Source organism: Pan paniscus, chromosome X (assembly GCF_029289425.2).
Source record: "Pan paniscus chromosome X, NHGRI_mPanPan1-v2.0_pri, whole genome shotgun sequence".
Classification (NCBI taxonomy): Eukaryota; Metazoa; Chordata; class Mammalia; order Primates; family Hominidae; genus Pan; species Pan paniscus.
In genome coordinates, this window is record NC_073272.2 from 100,962,073 (window position 1) to 100,983,215 (window position 21,143).

Here is a 21,143-nt window from a genome sequence, read left to right on the forward strand (position 1 = left end):
AGATCACATCTGACATGGAGGAGAAGCCACCATTTGCATGTTTTCCTCTTTGAGCTTAGTGGTGAACTTCAAGCAACTGCCCCCTCCTTGGCCACCCTGAAGGAGAGCAGATCACAGGACCAGTTGGCTCACATGACTGGCCTGCCTGACTGTGCCCTGGTCCCAGACAGTTCCTGTGCAGTTTTCTTTAGTGGTCTGTGATGAGGAGTATCTCCCAATCAACAAGATAAGACTATCTGATGGCTTGAGAGCCCAACAACAGAAATATGTTATCTATGTTTTCCCAGTAGCCATTACAATCTTCCTGTAAGGCAGGTGTTCATCATGGTGCTTGTTTCCCAGATAAGGGAAACAGTGTGCCCAGGCCAATCTCCCCAGCTTTTAATACTGATTTCTCAGTTCCTTGAGTGATCTTTTAGGGATAATTAGCCTTAGTGAGAACTTCTGCATGAGGCTTTCTGTATAGAATAGTCAACAGAGCTGATCTCAAGGGCAAATGAAGGTGACTTTGCCTCTAGAATCAACATGATTTGAATCTTCCTAGGGCCACTGAGGTAGACTGAGCTCATTGCCAGAGGTAACACAGCAGCTTCATTTCCCTCATGGAGTTGTGAGGCCCAAAAGATCTCCCAGAGTAAAAGTATTTTGCAAAGAATAGAGTGGATGCAGAGAGGAGGAATTAGTACTGGTGTTTATAATACTACGGCATATCAAAAACCTTAACATGAAGTCAATTAGAAAAGCTGGCCAGACGCGGTGGCTCACGCCTGTAATCCCAGCACTTTGGGAGGCCGAGGTGGGTGGAGCATGAGGTCAGGAGTTCAAGATCAGCCTGGCCAAGATGGTGAAACCCTGTCTCCACTAAAAGTACAAAAATTACAGCGCGCCTGTAATCCCAGCTACTCGGGAGGCTGAGGCAAGAGAATCGCTTGAACCTGGCTGGCGGAGGTTGCAGTGAGCCGAGATCGCACCACTGCACTCCAGCCTGGGTGACAGTGTGAGACTCTGTCTCAACAACAACAACAAAAAAGTCATCCAGGGTTCATAGTGTCAGATAACTGAGAGAAGCAAAGACAATTGAAATAACTGATAGCAGCAAACACTAGAGCAAAGACCCAGGCTGGTCCGGGAACACGCACATTTGAGAACATACACATTTCAGCACTTACAGCTAAGAAGAATCCCGCACATTATTATTATTATTATTATTATTATTATTATTGGAGATGGGGTCTTCCTGTGTTTCCCAGGCAGGCCTTGAATTCCTGGACTCAAGCAGTCCTCCCACCTCAGCTTCCCAAATACCTGGGACTACAAGCACTCACCACCAGGTCCAGTGGCTGGCATAACTTTTTTTAAAAAAGACAAAAACAAAACAAAACCTTCCACTGTAGAAAACAACTAAAATCCGGCTGGGTGTGGTGGCTCGCACCTGTAATCCCAGCACTTTGGGAGGCAGAGGCGGGTAGATCACCTGAGGTGAGGAGTTCAAGACCAGCCTGACCAATATGATGAAACCCCGTCTCTACTAAAAATACAAAAATTAGCTGGGCGTGGTGGCATGCACCTATAATCCCTGCTACTCGGGAGGCTGAGACAGGAGAATCACTTGAACCCAGGAGGCGGAGGTCGCAGTGAACTGGGATGGCACCATTGTGCTCCAGCCTGGCCAACAGGAACGAAACTCCAACTCAAAAAAAAAAAAAAAAAGAAAAGAAAAAAGAAAAAGAAACAACTCAAATCCTTAAGGGCTTGCTAGTCACACTTCACTCACTTAAGGCTTTGCGGGAAAGCCTAAAAGCTTCTAGTAGCTGGTGCATTTTGCAGGCAAATGAACAAAAGTTCTTTTTTTTTTTTTTTAAGAGCCATTTTGGTACTTTTCTCCACATAGATTTGAAAACTTCAAACCATTCTCCCCTACCCACCCTCACCCTGACTTTTTCAGCACTCCTCTTCACCAGTGTACCAAGGACAGAATGGTGGGAGCTGTTCAGATAGAGTGCAGGCTATAAGGGACTGCATTGCATAGAGGGAATTTTTTTTTTTTGAGACAGTGTCTCGCTCTGTTGCCCAGGCTAGAGTGCAGTGGTGCGACCTCGGCTCACTGTAACCTCCACCTCCTGGGTTCAAGCGATTCTTCTGCCTCAGCCTCCCGAGTAGCTGGGACTACAGGCACGCGCCACCAAGCCCGGCTAATTTTTGTGTTTTTAGCAGAGACATGGTTTCACCATATTGGCCAGGATGGTCTCGAACTTCTGACCTCGTGATTCACCCGCCCCCCGTCACCCCTCAAAGTGTTGGGATTACAGGCATGAGCCACCACGCCCAGCCCCTAGAGGGAATTTTAAAACAATAATAAAACCGACCCAAAGTCTGTCTGCTTTTGTTATTACTAAGCACTGGTAGAGTTGTGAACAATGTCATTGATACTCCTCCCTGCCAGGATTGATTACTCCTACCACATCCACACTCTGGCCCCTCCCCCCATGCCACTCCCTGTCACCTAGGGATTTGAAGACCCTCAAGTTCGCTCTGTCTTCTGCAGGGCTGGGCACCAGTAGACATGCCAAAGAATAACTAATCGACAATTAGCCACTCTAATAAACTAAGCTTGCTAATACGATAATGAGGGGAAATAAGGCTTCTTGTCTTCCCCACCCCTAGCACACTCATTAAGAAACCTCCCTACATTCTCAAATAATGTCTGCCTCTTAAGAGGTCCCTTGAAGATGACACCCCTTCTTTTGTTGGCTAATCCAAAGCTGGTATTTCCAGCTACTTAGGACAGGATTGCAAAAGCAGGGTGTCCAAGTGGGAGGGCTGGGGGAGACTGCTTGCTTCACCAATGCACATTCCCCTATTGGGAAGCACTAATGGTTAGTACATATTCTCCAAGCACTTGATGGGCTGGTCTTTTCTATCCATATTTATGAGGTTAATGTCTAAAATTCTGTTTCAGGCATACATGAATCATTCCTTTCCATACTGTTTGTAGGAGATTTGCCAATGCTATTCTCTTATTCATTTTGGTGAGGTCAGGTCATTTGCCTACTTTTGAATTTGCAATTAGGATAGGTTCTATTGAGCTTGACCAAAGATTCAAGAATAAGTATAGGCAAATATTTGTGGTGCTGGAACATAGAAGGGCCCACTGCCATATTTAAGGAAATGGAGAGAGAGAGTCTGTGGCTAAGCCCACAGGAATACAACCTTTGCATGGCAAGCACCATTGAGAAAATGTGGCAGCTGGATATGAGGTATCTGAGGCTATGCTTTTAAAATTGAGGTATAGGCCTGGTGCAGTGGCTCACGCCTTGGGAGGCTGAGGTGGGCAGATCACTTGAGGTCAGGCATTTGAGACCAGCCTGGCTAACATGGTGAAATCCCGTCTCTACCAAAAATACAAAAATTAGCTGGGCATGGTGGTGAGCGCCTGTAATCCCAGCTACTTGGGAGGCTGAGGCAGGAGAATCGCTTGAACGCAGGAGGCAGAGTTTGCAGTGAGCCGAGATTGTGCCACTGCACTCCAGCCTGCACGATAGAGCAAGACTCTCTCTCTCAAAATAAAAAAAAATAAATAAATAAAATTGAGGTATAATTTACATATAATAAAGTGCACAGATTTAATGTGTACAGCAAACCATATTTTTCCACACCCATTTAACCTCCTTGAGATCCAGCACCTCATGCCTCTTCAGTCAATATCCCTGCAAAGGTAACCAGTATTCTCATGAGGTCCCCTTTTCATGTCAATGATTTCTTATTGGTGCATTTTACCCAAGAGTAGGATAATAAAAACATGAAAACAAACAAGAAAAAAACAAAAAGAGTGGAATAATATCATTATTTTGTGGCTCCTAGGCTAACTCACTATTGACATTGGCAGCACCTGGGACTGTCCTGGGATTGTTAGGACTTGCACCTAAATCTCCCAGCAATCATGGTATTTGTCGGAAGGTGCCTACTTTTTGGCTCTTGTTGTTAGCCCAGGACGGTTCAACAAGACTATACCCAGGTGGAACTACTGGGAAAAAAAATGCCTTTGGTGAAACATAAGGGAAGAGAAGGCAAAGATGTGCCTAGCCACACTCCCTGATCACACTGATGACCCAGCTGAAGTGATGGTGTTTCTGTTTATTTATTTTTGGCTTTATTTTTAGCCTGTTGTGAATTTACTTAGCTAATGAACCTTAAAAGCAGCACATAATCAAGATTGTAAGGTTAACATCTGAGTTAGGAAACCAAGCTCGGCTGGGCATAGTGGCTCACGCCTGTAAACCCAGCACATTGGGAGGCCGAGGCAGGTGGATCACCTGAGGTCAGGAGTTCAAGACCAGCCTGGCCAACATGATGAAACCCTGTCTCTACCAAAGATACAAAAATTAGCCGGGCATGATGGTGCACGCCTGTAGTCCCAGCTACTCGGGAGGCTGAGGGAGGAGAATTGCTTGAACCTAGGAGGCGGCGGTTGCAGTGAGCCAACATCATGTCACTCTACTCCAGCCTGGGCAACAGAGTGAGACTCCATATCAAGAAAAAAAAAAAAGAAAAAAAAGAAAGCTCACAAGCTCACAAGCTGGATATCCTTATCTTTGGTCATTACTCACCCTTAAATACAGTGGACATTCAATAAATATTTGTTGGGCCAGGTGTGGCGGCTCATGCTTTAATCCCAGCACTTTGGGAGGCAGAGGCGGGTGGATCACCTGAGGTCAGGAGTTTGAGACGAGCCTGGCCATCGTGGTGAAACCCTGTCGCTACTAAAAATACAAAAATTAGCTGGGCATGGTGGCCTGTCATCCCAACTACTCGGGAGGCTGAGGTAGGAGAATCGCTTGAACTCGGGAGGCGGAGGTTGCAGTGAGCCGAGATCGTGCCATTGCACTCCAGCCTGGGTGACAAGAGCGAAACTCCATCTCAAAATAAATAAATAAATAAATAAATAAATAAATAAATATTTGTTGGACTAAACTATGACTGGTTTTGAAATTAGTATATGAAGTGTAAAGAAGTTACCAACTTGAGCATGCCAGTTTCTCCCTTATTCTTCAGCTAGTCTGCCTTGCATTCCCCTATTTCCAGACTAAAACCTAGCCATTTATCGATGTGGAGCCCAAGCTGGTGATGGTTGTTTATTCCCACAGATAAATCAGTTAACACAACTATTGATCCCTTTCTGTGTGCAAGGCGCTGTATGAGGCATTGTGGAGAGAACTAAAGAAGTACAAGTATACATGTCCTGCAGAGCTCTTATCCCAGCCTCTGCAAATATTTCTGTGGCTGGAGATAGTATATTGGTTCAGGACATGGAGTCTGGGGCCTGAATTCAAAGCCTGACCCTGCCATTTACTAACCAAGGGCCTTTGGGAAAGTTACTTAACCTCTCTGTACCTCAGCTTTCTTATCTGTAAAATGGGGATGACAAGATAACTGCCTCATATGGTTAATACAAAGTTAATATATGTAAAGAACTTAAAGAAGAGCCTGTATCACAATAAGCAGTATTAAAGAGTTTGCTCATTTTGTAGCCCCAGGGCTAAAGCAGACCCCTTATCTTAAAATATGCCAAGAACTGAACTGTGTATTGCAGGATATCACCTATTTGTAATATTCAACATAGCTTTACTATAGAATATTTTGCAACCAACTACATGTGAAATTTCTGGACTTGGAAACCAAGCAGCGCAAAACTATGCAATGAGCTTGGGCTTTGGAGTCATACAGACACAGGGATGTGATAAGAATCCAGGCTCCACCATTCACTGTGTGCCCATGAGCAAGTTACATAACATCTTTGAGCTTCAGTTTCCTCATCTGTAAATAGGGGATACATACTTCTTAAGGCTACTGCAAAGATCAAATAAGTAATACATTTGAAGCACTTGGGACAGAGCCTGCTACATAGTAAGTGCTCATTAAGTGTTAGTTATCATTGTTGTTGTTTTTAGGCCAAGGGTGTTGTGAAAATTAAATGAGATAATATATAAAAGGTATTTAGCTCAATATCTGGCACATAGCAATAATTGAATAGATGATCCTTCATCTTCATTCCTCCTGTTCCCTTTCAGTTTGAAAGACTTGGCTAATATAATTTTGACCAACCAAACTTGCATTCAAGGGAGTGTACAAGGCTGGTATAGCCAGCCAGTGAGTATCAGAATCTAAATGTTTATTAAGACAAAGGGCTGTCATGCAATAACCCAACCATACCATTATCAGTCTGCCATCCTTCCTGTTTCTCTAGGCAGCCTTTCCTGATGTCAACTCAACCAGTTAATCTCTCAGTCACTTGACATGTGGCTATATATACACGCAAATATGTGTGCATGCATCCTGTGCTGCAAGCATTTACAGTCAAGTTTATCTGAACACACTGTATGGTTGATGTGAAATGCTGAAACTGTTCAAGTTTAGGTCCTCACAAAGCAAGGAATATGAAATATTTCCTTGGGAAATATTTATCCACAACAAAGAGATGTACAGTGCTTTCGTATACAGTGATTTACAGTTTTACATGTGCTTTAACATGTATTATTACTTCATTTGATCCTTACAACAACCCCAGAGGTAGATGTGGCATGAATTACCATTATTCTCCTTTGAGAAGAAGAAACTGAGCATCAAAGAAGCTTGTTGGCCTTCTTGCCAGAAATCACCCAGTTTGTAAATGGTAAAAGAGGACTTGAAACCAGGTTCTCTGACTCTGACTTGAAGCACTCTCATACATCATCTATTTAATTTTTTTGGAGCTAGGTATTTTATACTTAGGATTCTAAATATTGCATAACCATTGAATGCCAAACCATCCTTGTATTCAGTGCAAAAAATGGGACTTTTCTTAATAAATAGAGAAATGGAGGTGCCTAAAATTACAAAATTGCACTAGAGAGATAGTGATAGAACTGGGAAACTCTTAGTCTAATATTTTATCTTTTATTCATATGATGGAATACTAAGCTCAATTGTATTACTAATATTGAAACAAAATACAAACTTTCCTTTGTTTCTTTGTTGTCTTTCTTTCCTCCCTCATCCCCTTCCTTCTTTCCTTGCTTCCTTCCTTCCTGTCTCCCTCCTCCCCTCCCTCTCTCTTTCTTTTCTCCCCTTCTATCCATTTTTTTCTTCTTTTCTCTCTACGTTTCTCCTTTCTCTTTCTTTCTCGTTTCTCTCTCGTTTCTCTCTTCCTTCTTTCCTTTTCCTCCCGTCTATCTCCTCTTCCTTCCTTTCCTTCTTTCTTTGGAAACATTTATTTTCCAAATAATTCTCACCGTTTTTGAGCTGGTGAATCCACCGCTTCCTTAGTTCTTCAGTTGGGGAGAAGACGTAGAGAGGCCCTTCATCATATACAACCTGGGTCGATGAAAACACAGACTTCAGCAGTTAGGATTCAGAAAAAAGGAGAAAGACCTTGAAAGTACTAATCTTAGGGGACAATTTGTATATTTATTGTAGAAAACAAAGAAAGGCAGAATCTTCAGTCAGCAGTGGTGTTCAGGTTATGTGAACTATCTGAAGGATTCCTGAACTCTTCATATCTAGGAATGTAGCGTTTAAAAGCTCTTAGAATTTTTCATACTCTTAGGTCCTCCTGACTTGTGCTTCAATTCATGCATAAACTTATTTTATAAGGTCTCCGTCTGCCCTTGCTGGAGATAACATTTTTGTTTATACAACAAAGGGTATTTTATCTTATTATTAAACTCTGACTTTGTATAGAAGAGAAATGAAGTGATAATCTATATAAATTAAGTCTTGATTAGTACATATGGGTTATTCACTTGGATAATATGGAGTAAAATTTTGATTCATGGCTAATTACCTCCACCTCCACTACCTAGTGGCCTCCCCTCACCAATATTAGCCAAAATAAATCAAATTTGGAACTACAAACCTACTTCAAAAAGGGTAAGGTATATAATAAGCAATATCATCAAGTCAAATAGTATTTTTTTAACCATATACAAGGCATCATGCTAGGTGTTACGAAGATGCATGAAATATATAAGATGTGGTTCCAACCCTCACAGAGTTTATAGACATCACATAATAAATTCTGAAGTCAAATATAAATTAATTTAAAATTATCTGCTGTTCAGCATTGTTCACTAGTGCAGCCAAACAATGTCATCTTGTTGAAAGGCATTGGTAGTAAAAACTGTGTCTGAAATACCCCTCTTTCAAAGGTTTCGTAAATTTGATATAGTCAGGGACACGAACAAGATCCTTTTACATTTTTCTTTTTGCTTGTTAGTCTTGCTGTGCTCATAAATCCATGACAGAAAGCCCCCTCCCCTGAGACTTTCCACTTCCTTTTCTGGCTTTCACTGTTGCAGAGGCTGCTATATTCACGACATGTGGCCTACAGAGTTCTCAGGATGTAAGCAAGCCAAACTGAAGACCAAATTTGTAGTTCTTGCTCTCCTAAACAGATGCATATGTGGCACTTCAGCTCTTCCAGATTACAACAGAATTTAGGTTTATGCATAAGTCTAATAAGTCTTCCTCATACTGAACTTCCTAATACTACTCCCCTTTTCTATATTTTCAACCCACATGACCACTATTAGATAGAGAGTCAGAACCAGAAGGAAGTGAAATGCTCACTCAACAAGCAGAGCATCTTTCTCAATGCAGTTATCATAGACAAGACACACTATGATAGAATTGGTGCTGCTATGTATTCTTTTTGAGGTATAGAGACTAAAAGAAACTATGTTAGATTAGGTAAATAGAAAAGCAAACATTCTTAGCCCATGCCAGTCTCATTTCTTGGTTCAGCATCCTTGTCCACCTCAACTTCTATTCACTGGGTCCTTGTAGCCTTCCCTCTGCCCTGCACCCCACCACCCCTTCTAATTGTGTTATAGGGGCCTTTCGAGATTTGGTGAGAGAAAATAACTCACCTGGAAGGGATAAGGGAACCTTTCAATGATTGAAATTTGCTCCATTTCACTGGACTCTTCACCTCTTCTCTGTAATGAAATAAGAAAAAATGGTTATTGGTTGATGCATTGCTCTTTTCTGAATTTCCTTAGGTACTAGAAGCCTTTTGCTGTGGCTTCAGAAGTTTCTCCTGCACAGACAAGGCTGATTCTTAGTGATTACTTTCTATAGGCCAATAGGGACACATATCCAATACGACCCAACACATACCCAGTCAAGAGAGACTCAGGTATTTCAAATCACTGGGAAAATGGAGGTTTCTAAAAAATTGTTGTTGGGACAAATATTTAACCACTAACGTTGTGGGGAGGAGAGGAGTTAGGTAGCTATGCTACACCATACACCAAAGAAAATTCCAGATGGATTCAAGAGCTTAATATAAAAAATAAAACTATGAATGACTGAGAGTAAATATAAGCAATTATTTATATAATCCTGTGGGAGGCAAGCTTTTTCTAATATAATGATGAAACTTAGAACTATTAAGAAAAACCTGAACTAATTTGATGACATAGACTTTAAATCCCTATATGGCAAAAAGCATCATAAACAAAATTGAAAGATAAAGGATAAACTGAAAAACATTTTCAACATACTTTACAGTTAAAGGATAAATGTTCTTATATCAAGATCTCTTTAAAAGTATTAGAAATGAGGTAAACATCTCAATGTAAAAAATGGACCAAAAATTAATGGGCAATTCACAAATAAAATATAAATGAGCAGTAGACCAACTTTATGAGTAAAAGAAATTGCAAAATAAGTTAGCAATAAAATGCTATTTTTTTTTTTTTGAGACGGAGTCTTGCTCTGTCGTCCAGCCTGGACGTGCAGTGGTGCGATCTCGGCTCACTGCAACCTCCGCCTCCTGGGTTCAAGGGAGTCTCCTGCCTCAGCCTCCCGAGTAGCTGGGATTACAGGCTCGCGCCACCATGCCCAGCTAATTTTTGTATTTTTAGTAGAGACGGGGTTTCACCATGTTGGTCAGGCTGGTCTCAAACTCCTGCTCATGATCCGCCTGCCTTGGCCTCCCAAAGTGCTGGGATTACAGGCGTGAGCCACCACGCCCCACCTGAAATGCTATTTTTCTTGGCTGTCAAATTAACTAATATTTAAAATATCTAGTGTTGGGCTGGGCACAGTGGCTCACGCCTGTAATCCCAGCACTTTGGGAGGCCGAGGTGGGAGGATCACTTGAGGTCAGGAGTTTGAGATCAGCCTGACCAACCTGGTGAAACCCCATCTCTACTAAAAATACAAAAATTAGCAGGGTGTGGTGGTGGGCGCCTGTAGTCCCAGCTACTCAGGAGGCTGGGGCAGGAGAATCACTTGAACCGGAGGCAGAGGTTACAGTGAGCGGAGATCGCACCACTGCACTCCAGCCTGGGCGACACAGCGAGACTCCATCTCAGAAAATAATAATAATAATAAAAATAACAAAATATCTAGTGTTGGAAAAAATGTACAGAAGCAGGCACTCTCATACATAGCTTGTAGGTGTGTATGAAATTCAATTCCACTTCTAGAAAATGAAATAAAAAGATAAAAATAACCAAAGTGCACAGATTTTCTTAAAGAGAAGAACAAAATTTTACTTCTAGGAAATTATCATAAGGAAAAGAATAAAAAAAGTACAGAAAGATGTATGCAAGATTGTTCCTCTCAACATAGTTTATACTATCAAGTACTTGTAGACAAACTGAATGTGTAATAATGGGAGATTAAACAAATTACAATACATCCATAATAGGGAATACCATACAGTCATTAAAATCATGTTATTAAAGAATATCTATTGTCATGGGGAAAAGTTTCCCACATATTGTTACATTGAAAAAGTACGTTACAAAGCAAGATGTGTAATATGAGTCTATGTTTTAAATATATAACATATATATAAGTGTATGCATATGTGTTCTCAGTGAAGAAAAACATCTGTAAGTCTATGTACACCAATATGTTGATAGTTGTTTTAACTGGGTAACAGGATTATGCATCATTTTAATCTTTTTGTATTTTTTATATATTCCAGAGTTTCTGTAATAAATACGCAATTCTCCTGTGATCAAGAAAATACTGAAAATGGTCAGACCCAGTGGGTGGCTCACGCCTGTAATCTCTGCACTTTGGGAGGCTGAGACAGGCGGATCACTTGAGGCCAGGAGTTCAAGACCAGCCTGGCCAACATGGTGAAAGCCCGTCTCTACTAAAAAAATACGAAAAATTAGCCAGGCATGGTGGTGCACACCTGTAATCCCAGCTACTTGGGAGGCTGAGGCATGAGAATTGCTTGAACCCGGGAGGTGAAGGTTGCAGTGAGCCAAGATGGCACCAATGCATTCCAGCCTGGGCAACAGAGCGAGACTCTGTCTAAAAAAAGAAAAAAAAAAGAAAAAAAGAAAATACTGAAATTGATATATATTTTTTAAAAGTGAACTCAAAAATCAGTAGGTTTTATGTCTCTCGCTCCGGAAAGTGAGAAGAGAATAAATAGTAAGGTATTAAAGGATATCATGTGACTCAGAGCCCTAGGATTATGGCATTCAGACTTACTTAAGCCTCTAAATCTGATCCTGAGAGAACTGAGGGAATAAAACCAATGATCTCTGACCAGTTTGAAAACTAGATATAGCATCATTTAAAAGTTTGTGTTAACGAATTTTCCATGTTTAGTGAGATGTTCTGAATATGAAGGAAAGAAGCTAAGATTCTTTATAACCAATATGGTAGAGTGAAGAATTTTTAAAGGAAACTTGACCGTGTTCCACGTTGCACAGCATCACCAGTCAGTCTATTTACAGAGAATTTAAATGTTGCAAATTTCTTCAAATCTGCTGTTCCCCATCTCAGACATTGGTCTCTTCTTACCGGAATCTGTCTTTCTGGAGGAGGATTTTTTTCAGGAACCACTGTTTCAACACAAGTGATCTTCTCAACATCTATTGAACCCTTCTTACTGCCTCTTCTCTGAGAAATAGAATGAGGAAGAAAACGGAGAAAGATTAAGAGGGATTAAGCAATCAGATGATTAGATTTTGTTATCTAATCATTCAACAAAGTGAGGTGGCACCCACAGGCTACATCAGGACCTGTCATGTGGGAGAAGAAAAAAAAATCCTTCCAGATCTATAAATCTATGACTACCAAATGGAGGGCAAATACCATGGAAGAGTGAATGACTGTATGTACCTTCCTCATAGGAAGTAAGGAAGCAATTTCCAACTCTTCGATTTCATTCTCAACAATCATTTAATGAGTGCTCATCAATTCCAAGATTCCATGGTAATATTTTCCTTGTGGCTTCTTAGGACCTTTGACTTTCCGGCTTTAGCTAGTTATAGGCTAGGAAATATTTTGCTGAATTTGAAAGAACTTAGGTCCATTCTACTCCCCTCCTCCTACCAACGAAAATTTACCTCTTCCCCAAGAAACATCTAAGGCCAAGTCCTTGATATCTTGAAACTCAGGTTTCATAGTCGAGAAACTTACCCCACGTTCAAAGTCATACTCATAGTAGGAGAGTTTGTGCACGGTCAAGAGAAACAGGCGCTTCTTGAAGTTTAGAGGTGATGTTTTCTTTTTCTGTTGGGATCGCTTCAGAAAGATGCTCTCCAGAATCACTGCGGCCATAGCTTCTTCTTTCTGGAGTTCACCTGTGTGCTGTTGATAATGAAAGTTCCTGAGGACCCAGGACATTAATCCTCATCCCTCTTGGTTCCCCCTCAGCCTAGCTACCTAGTTTCAAATGGAACAAAAATGTGCACAGCTCACAAAATAATTTCTTCCTACCAACCTCCTCCCACAGCCCCCAGCTCTGTCAGGTTTCAGGTATAATGGATGCACACTGAATTGGGGGGGGGATTGGTTCGATGTTGTGAGCTCATATAAACTGAGTTCTTGTATAAGGCAATGGAATGCTCTAGATGTTAAATGGCACGCACCTGTGTGCTTGGTAAGGTGTAGAGGTAGCTTTACACTATTCACCTTTATATGATATGTGTAGAATCTGTGAAAAGCAAAAGTATCTGTGCAGCTGTTGATCTTGATATACCCAGAAGGGATAATGCAGGTGCCAGAACTCCACTGAGGCAGATATTGGACTCTCAGTTCCCAATTTCCTAGACGGTGAATATAATTTTTCAAACATTGTCCCACTGGGGTCTGTAACCAAGGGAACTAATAAGGATATGGAGGCTGCACCTGCAGTTCTGGACACACACTAACTGCTGCCCAACTGATTTTGCCCACACCCACTGACTGAGCTACAAAGGATAGAAGCTTTGTTCTAAAGTTGAAAACATAATTTTTTTTGGTGGGTTTTGGTGGGTGGGGGGGGTAGTTGTTGTTTTCTGACCTTTTCCCATTTAGCTTAAATTAGTTCTTTTAGACAGCATCATGCAAAAGTGATGCAACTGTCTTACTGATATAGATGCCACCTCTGTTCATTTATGAAACACAACTTAGCCTCCCCAAACCTACAATACTCCAGAAGGATTCAATTTAGGTAACTGAAACACAGAAAGACAAATAAAGTTCCCAAAGTCACCACTGGCTTTTTTATTCATACCAAGCAACACTTCATATCAGTTATTCACTTACAGTTTATGCACAGTGTAATATTATTACTAATTCCGAACTTTCGTTGGAAAGATAAAGTGAAAACAAATGCTGTCATAAAAATAGAACACTAGGCCGGCGTGGTGGCTCACATCTGTAATCCCAGCACTTTGGGAGGCCGAGGCTGGCGGATCACCTGAGGTCAACAGTTCAAGACCAACCTGGCCAACATGGCAAAACCCCGTCTCTACTAAAAATACAAAAATAGCCGGGCGTAGTGGTGGATGCCTGTAATCCCAGCTACTCGGGAGGCTGAGGCAGGAGAATCGCTTGAACCCAGGAGGCGGAGGTTGCAGTGAGCCGAGATTGTGCCATTATACTCCAGTCGGGGCAACAAGAGCGAAACTCCATCTCAAAAAACAAAATCAAAAACAACAACAAAAAAACACTAAGTAAGTAACGAAAAAACCACCAGCCCTCCACTCAAGTTTAATTAGTGGTAGGGATTTTTCCTCTGGTGGGGGGGTGGGGGTGGGAATTTGTCTATTCTTTAAGTAAACTCCTTATGCTTTTGGTGGCACCGTGGAAGCAGAATGAATAAAGCCAGCAGTTTTTTTCTACTTTTTAAGCAGATTATTGCTCACACTAGGAAAGCAAGGGAGTGAATTTTATCAAAGCCTGGGGGCTATCTACACTGTTATTTTGCTCTTTCCTGTGGTGTAGGAGGTTCTATTCTCATGCTGGGGAGACGAAAATAGGTCAAAGGAACACCAGGGGTGTTCTGGAAGATCGCTTTGCCACTTATCTACCATGTGTATGCCACTATCTTCTGGAGGTGGATTAATTTAATATTTTGTAAATTAGATTTTGAGAAAAATTGGGCAAGAGTGCAAACCTTTCCCTCCACCCTGCCACACATCCTGACTCCCTGGTTTAAATGGTCTCTCACTGGAGTGACAAATTGATGAGTTTACAATCAGCCCTTCCCAACACTCAGTTTTAGCTCTAAACTCAAAGAGGTTCATTTTAACATTACAATTATGCATTTACTCAGGAGTAGTGGTAACCAAATAATACTACTCTATTCTCAGGAACTACCAACTCATTGAGAGCCCTGTAATCATACCACAATTATTCTTGTGGCAAATTATAATTAAGTACCTCTTCACAATCAAAGACTCAAATTACAGGATAAAAAATAAAACCCTAAATAAATTGAGTACCGTGACCAGTAAATGGGGTCAGAAGCATCCCAACAAACCATGTCTGGTGTACTTCTCTTAGCCGAATAAATCGCAGGCAACATTTTATCTTTAGTTTTGTTGCAGGCTCTTGGTGGATACATTCCCTGCTTAGACCCACCATCTGTTTCATTCTTGTCCCCTGCTCTTACTTCCTATAAGACAGGTCCTTCTGGAAGCTGCCTCTACTCTTTTTCTGTTTTAGAACAAATCCAGTTTGTACAAGAGGAAGTCTTCCTCTCTCTCAAGTATCTGTGTTTGGGCAGGGTTTAGTGCTGCTCTGACTATGAGGAAGTAAGCAAGTCTCTCACTAGCCATCGCCCCTCTGAGCAAAAGGTGAAATGGCCTCCACCTCTAGATCATTGAGCTAGAGGTCTACCAGAATTGCCATGATTTGGTACCACCTTCTTTGACTGCTTTTCTCCTATTTCTTGTGATCCAGTCCAGACTCACACAGCCTGAAAATGTGGTAGCTCTTCCTTAGGTGCCACTGGTCCATCACTCAATAATGTGAAAGGAAAGGGATCCATTTTTGAGTCCTCCAGAAGGTTGGTGTGTAACACACAGCTCTGAGTTAAAAAGTAGTTAGAGGGTAAAGCTTCTGTGGGTACTTATTGTGAAAGGCCCCATTTTTTTTTTTTTTGAGACGGAATCTTGCTTTGTTGCCCAGGCTGGAGTGCAGTGGCACGATCTTGGCTCACTGCAACCTCCATCTCCTGGGTTCAAGCAATTCTCCTGCCTCGGCCTCCCAAGTAGCCGGGATTACAGGCGTGTGCCACCACACCTGGCTAATTTTTGTATTTTTAGTAGAGGTGGGGTTTCCCCATGTTGGCCAGGCTGGTCTTGAACTCCTGACCTCAGGTGACCTGCCTACCTTGGCCTCCCAAAGTGCTGGAATTACAGGTATGAGCCACTGTGCCTGGCCAGTAAAGGCCCCAATTTTTTAAAAACAATTTCAGTAGCCTACAGAGTCGGTTTGATCACAAAATATGCACAATGATGGCTGACCCTGAGCTCCACTCAGGGTGAAGGGTGGAAATGGAAGTGACTTGAATGTCTCAAACATACACACACACACACACACACACACACCCCACTGTTGTTTATAGAAAGAAAGAAATGGGGGAGGAGAAAAAATAGACACAGAGCTCTTCATTTAAAATATGGAGTTCCAGTGTTACAATGTTCCCTTTATTAAATTATAAATGCAAAGATTTTTACAGGGCCACTTTTGCAGCCTCCCAGCTCCCTATGGAGCAACAGAATTCAGAAAGACGAAGCTTATTAACAAGAGTTCAGCCATCATACAAACTGCAGTATGCCAAGGAATTAATAGAAATAGCACTTGCAGAATCAGTAAACTAAACCATCTTGGGCTCTTATCTTCGCTCATAAGATAAAATACTATTAAGAATAATAAGGCCAGGCGCAGTGGCTCATGCCCGTAATCCCAGCACTTTGGGAGGCTGAGGCTGGCGGATCACTTGAGGTCAGGAGTTAGAGACCAGCCTGGCAAACATGGTGAAATCCCGTCTCTATTAAAAATACAAAAAATTAGCCGGGCGTGGTGACAGGCGCCTGTAGTCCCAGCAACTCAGGAGGCTGAGGCAGGAGAATCGCTTGAACCCGGGAGGCGGAGGTTGCAGTGAGCCAAGATCGTGACACTGCACTCCAGCCTGGAGTCTCAAAAAAAAAATAAAAAAAAAAAATAAAAAAAAAAAAGAAGAAGAATACCAGAGCAAAATTCAGAAAACTACACAGCCAGCCTATGATTGGGAAGAGTCTATGAGATACGACTTAAAATAAAATAACCAGTCAACTGTACTTCAAATGACTACTTAGCCAAAATATCCAAGAAGTAGTGTTTTCTCTTGATTTCTCCTTGAAAGCACTACTCAATTGGCTAGGAAGATTCTGGCCATTCCTTGTCTTTCCTTAGGGGGATGGAATGGAACTTCTGTTCCTTTCAGTGACTTCTACCTGACAGGCATTTTACAGGCATTATTTCATTTATTCCTCACAACAAACAGATGAGGAAACTGACACAGAGGTTATGTGACTTGTCCAGCCTCATCCATCTGTAGCTCTCGGTATATCATCTATAGCCCTTGCTTTTTTTGTGGTGTTTCATTGCCTACCGGAGGGATTTTTGTTCGTTTATTTGTTTTTTGGTCTTTGATGAGGTTGATGCCATCTGCCTTGGGGCCCCTGTCATTCTCCATGGCTATCATCAAAGAGCAGTTGTGACAAACTCCTCTCCATTTTCTAGGAATGTTCAGCAAGAGAGGAAATGGTGGTAAATACAGGAGATAAGAGAGTATTCAAGATCCTAAGCTCTTTCCTCTGCAATATTCCTCCAGGCTGGTAAGGATGATCTGTCTCTGTTAACTGTCAACTACACTTTTTTTGCACTTGAGGACTCTTATTAGTCTTGCCAGGTTTTCTTACATTTTCCCTCTTTAAATCATTCCCAAGGAGATTCTGTCTAACTAGTGAATTTCTAGAGTCACTTGTTGTTTCCTTTCCTGGATGTTTCATTGTTGATGGAATGAAAGCACAGTGTGTAGGTGGAACATCCACCCTTCTCTGTCCCTAGGGTTCTTATTGCTTACTGTGAATATAAAACTTTGATCAAATATACCTTCTTTTTTTTGAGACAGGGTCTCACTCTGTCACCCAGGATGGAGTGCAGTGGCAAGATCACCACTCACTGCAGCCTCCACCTCCTGGGCTCAAGCGATCCTCCTGCCTCAGCCTCTCAAGTAGCTGGGACTACAGGTGTGCACTACCACACCCAGCTAATTTTTAATTTTTTTGTAGAGACACGGGTCTCACTTTGTTGCCTAGGCTAGTCTCAAACTCCTGGATGCAAGTGATCTTCTTGTCTCAGCCTTCCAAAGTGTGGGGATTACAGGCATGAGCTGCTGCACCTGGCCTCAAATATACTTTGTTTTATATTATGAAATATTTCAAATAGAAAGTACAGGGACTATAACATTACAATCTTGGACTCACCGCTTAGCTCTACAAAATCCTAAAATTGTGCCATATTGCCTCACGTGTTAAGAACTGAGATACAATCTATATAATCAAGACCCCTTTATGTACTCCAAAATCTTAGTCTTCTCCCTCCATAGAGATTACCAATATCTTGAGTTTGGTGTTTATCATCATTCCTAGGTACGTTTTCATATTATTATTACAGATGTAAGTATCTATAAAAGATATATAGTATTGGTTTACATGTTTAAAATTTACATATGGCCAGGTGCGGTAGCTCACGCCTGTAATCCCAGCACTTTGGGAGGCTGAGGCGGGTGGATGGCAAGGTCAGGAGTTTGAGAGCAGCCAGCCTGACCAACATGGAGAAACCCTGTTTCTACTAAAAATACAAAAACTAGCTGGGCCAACGCTACTCTCCCAGCTACTCAGGAGGCTGAGGCGGGAGAATCCCTTGAACCCGGGAGGCAGAGGTTGCTGTGAGCCGAGATCTTGCCATTGCACTCCAGCCTGGGCAACAAGAGTGAAACTCGGTCGCGAAAAAAAAAAAGAAAATTTATATATATATATATATATATATATATGGTACACATTCTCCAGCAACTTGCTTTTTTCCCCTCAATATAATATGTTAGGATTTATTTATCTGGCTAGTTCTACTTCATATGTTTTAATTCATTTTTATATGCATAAAATATTCTATATGATGAATACATTCCAATTTATTTATTCATTCTCCTGTTGATGGACATTTAGGTTGTTTGCTTTCAATGATAAACAATGCTGCTGTGAACATTATTTTGATTTTTTGATCTCAGAATGAATTCTCAGTTACTTAGACAAAGTGGCAAACCTAGGTCCAGCTTATCTTTTGGACTATGCACTTTGCATCATTCCTTCTTGCCTTTTCAGTCCTGTCTTCCTGATGCTTCACTATGAAATGTGGTAGAATTATCAATTATCTCTAGTGGGAGGTTAAATTTGGCCTACGGAAAATCTCTTCCCAGTCCCAAGAAGCATCCTTCACGTTCTAACTGAGATTTCAATTGAGAATTCCTTGGCCTTGGGACCAGAAGAGAACGTGTTAAGAACTGAAATACTATCTATAAAATCAAGACCCCTTTATGTACTCCAAAATCTTAGTCTTCTCCCTCCTTAGAGATTACCAATATCTTGAATTTGGTGTTTATCATTCCTAGGTACGTTTTCATATTATTATTACAGATGTAAATATCTATAAAAGATATACAGTATTGGTTTACATGTTTAAAATTTACATATGGCCAGGTGCGGTAGCTCATGCCTGTAATCCCAGCACTTTGGGAGGCTGAGGCGGGTGGATGGCAAGGTCAGGAGTTTGAGAGCAGCCAGCCTGACCAACATGGAGAAACCCTGTCTCTACTAAAAATACAAAAATTAGCCTGGCGTGGTGGCGCGCACCTGTAATCCCAGTTACTCAGGAGGCTGAGGCAGGAGAATTGCTTGAACCCAGGAGGCGGAGGTTGCAGTGAGCCGAGATCGTGCCACTGCACTCCAGCCTGGGTGACAGAGTGAGACTCCGTCTCAAAAAAAAAAAAAAAAAGAAAAAAGAAAAAAAAAATCATACCCACAGCAACAAAGCAACCTTTAATCTTGTTAAATTCCCAAGATGCTTTTGTTCGGGCCCCAGTGAAACCTAATTATTTTATGATAAGCTTCATAGTCAAGGCTACAGGGGACCAAATTTGTGATGAAGGCATCAAGCCAAACTCAATTTTCTGGCTGCATGCTGACCAGGGAAACTCTCCTGCTGTAGTCATTTACAGGAGGCCTTAGGGCTCTCTGGTTCTTCCACAGCAGTTCATGTTTTATTTATTTATTTATTTATTTATTTATTTTTGAGACAGAGTCTCGCTCTGTCATCCAGGCTTCAGTACAGTAGCGCAATCTTGGCTCACTGCAATCGCTACCTCCCAGTTTCAAGCAATTGTCTTGCCTCAGCCTCCTGAGTAGCTTGGACTACAGCCGCACACCATGACGCCTGCCTCGGCCTCCCAAAATGCTGGGATTACAGGCTTGAGCCACCGCGCCTGGCCTTATGTTTTTAGCATTTTACATTTTTCTTCTGTGGTTTTGGAAACTTCTAGGTCTCTGTGATTCATCATCTCTTTTTGTCTTGCATTAGCGACAATATATTCTGGCCAACTGATGATGGAAAGAGAGCCAGAGAGCCAATCTGCAAGTTTATAGTCAGTGCCAGATCAGATCGGTGGTAATACTTTCAATATTCTCCCTCTGCTCTGAGGGTGACTGCTGGGGTGTCTGTCTTTCACTCTGGACTTGTGTGCCCTTTTGGCCTTCTTTTTCAACCTAGTTTTTGTTTTCCTTGGCTTAAACATTTTATTTATTTTTTCCATCGATATCAAAATAACACACGCAGCTGGGTGCAGTGGTGTGCACCTGTAGTCCCAGCTACTCAGGAGGCTGATATTGGAGGATTGCTTGAGCCCAAGAGTTCAAGGTCAGCCTGAGAAACATAGGGAGACCCCCATCTCAAAATAAAACAAAATATAGTAAAATAAAACATGCTTATTGTAGAAAATATGTCAAGTACAGGGATATAAAAAAGAAAAAATCATTCATAAACTCATCCAGAGGCATTAATGTATCGGCATATTCCTTCCATTTTTTTCTGTGTGTGTTTCTTATAATATTTGAGATCATATTGCACATTCAGTTAATTTACCTATTTTTCGTAACATCTATGTATGTATGTATGCATGTATGTATGTATCTATCCATCCATCCATCCGTTCAAGGTACCTTTTTCCAGAAAAAGATCTAATGTTCTTATTTAACATTATTCCTAATTATTTTCCCATGTTATTAGGATCTCTATACAAGCATCATTTTCAGAGTCAAAAAAGTATGTGCATTTTGCATTTTGATACATACTGCCAAAATAGTTTCCAGAAACATTGTCCCAATTTCAGTTCCAAATAGTTTTAGAGAGCCCCCTTTCTCATTATCCTTATCTCTTTTCTGGTCCATTTCTAATCATTTTTAAAACTCTGGTTTTACCGCAGACAAATCTGTTTTTTTTCATTGAGTCAATGATCTTAAACTCCAGTATATTCCAACTTCCAGCTTGTCTAAAACTTAACTTCTCTTGACTCTAGAATTTCCTTCTTCTAGGGTGAGCTAACAGACTACAGTTTGTTTTCAGTTCAGGGAGGTAGGGCAGTGAGAGGAGCTTCTCCTTGAGATTCAAATAACCAATATAATCCTAAAGACATCTTGTGAGAACTTTCTAAGAGCGGAGAGAAGAGCCTGGTATTAAAGCTTCTGGGTTTCCAATGCTCTCAGATTGCCCTCAGCCACTGCACATGAATCTCCATAGAAACTGAAAGTCACACGTGGCCC

General features: G+C 41.4%; 1 protein-coding gene across 2 annotated transcripts in view; it reads right to left on the minus strand.

Moving 5' to 3' along the window:
- The window catches only part of BTK (Bruton tyrosine kinase), a 36,879-nt gene that overhangs the window by 13,407 nt on the left and 2,329 nt on the right, over window positions 1–21,143 (minus strand). The window contains exons 1-4 of one of the 2 annotated variants that reach the window (XM_034950432.3): window positions 12,433–12,599; window positions 11,812–11,910; window positions 8,904–8,972; window positions 7,269–7,350 (exon numbers count right to left, since the gene is read on the minus strand). In XM_034950432.3, the coding sequence (XP_034806323.2) occupies window positions 7,269–7,350; window positions 8,904–8,972; window positions 11,812–11,910; window positions 12,433–12,573 (391 nt within the window). In that variant the 5' untranslated portion in view covers window positions 12,574–12,599. Of the gene's footprint in view, window positions 1–7,268; window positions 7,351–8,903; window positions 8,973–11,811; window positions 11,911–12,432; window positions 12,604–21,143 lie in introns of those variants that run through there. The other variant, XM_003810410.5, reaches the window with a different exon arrangement.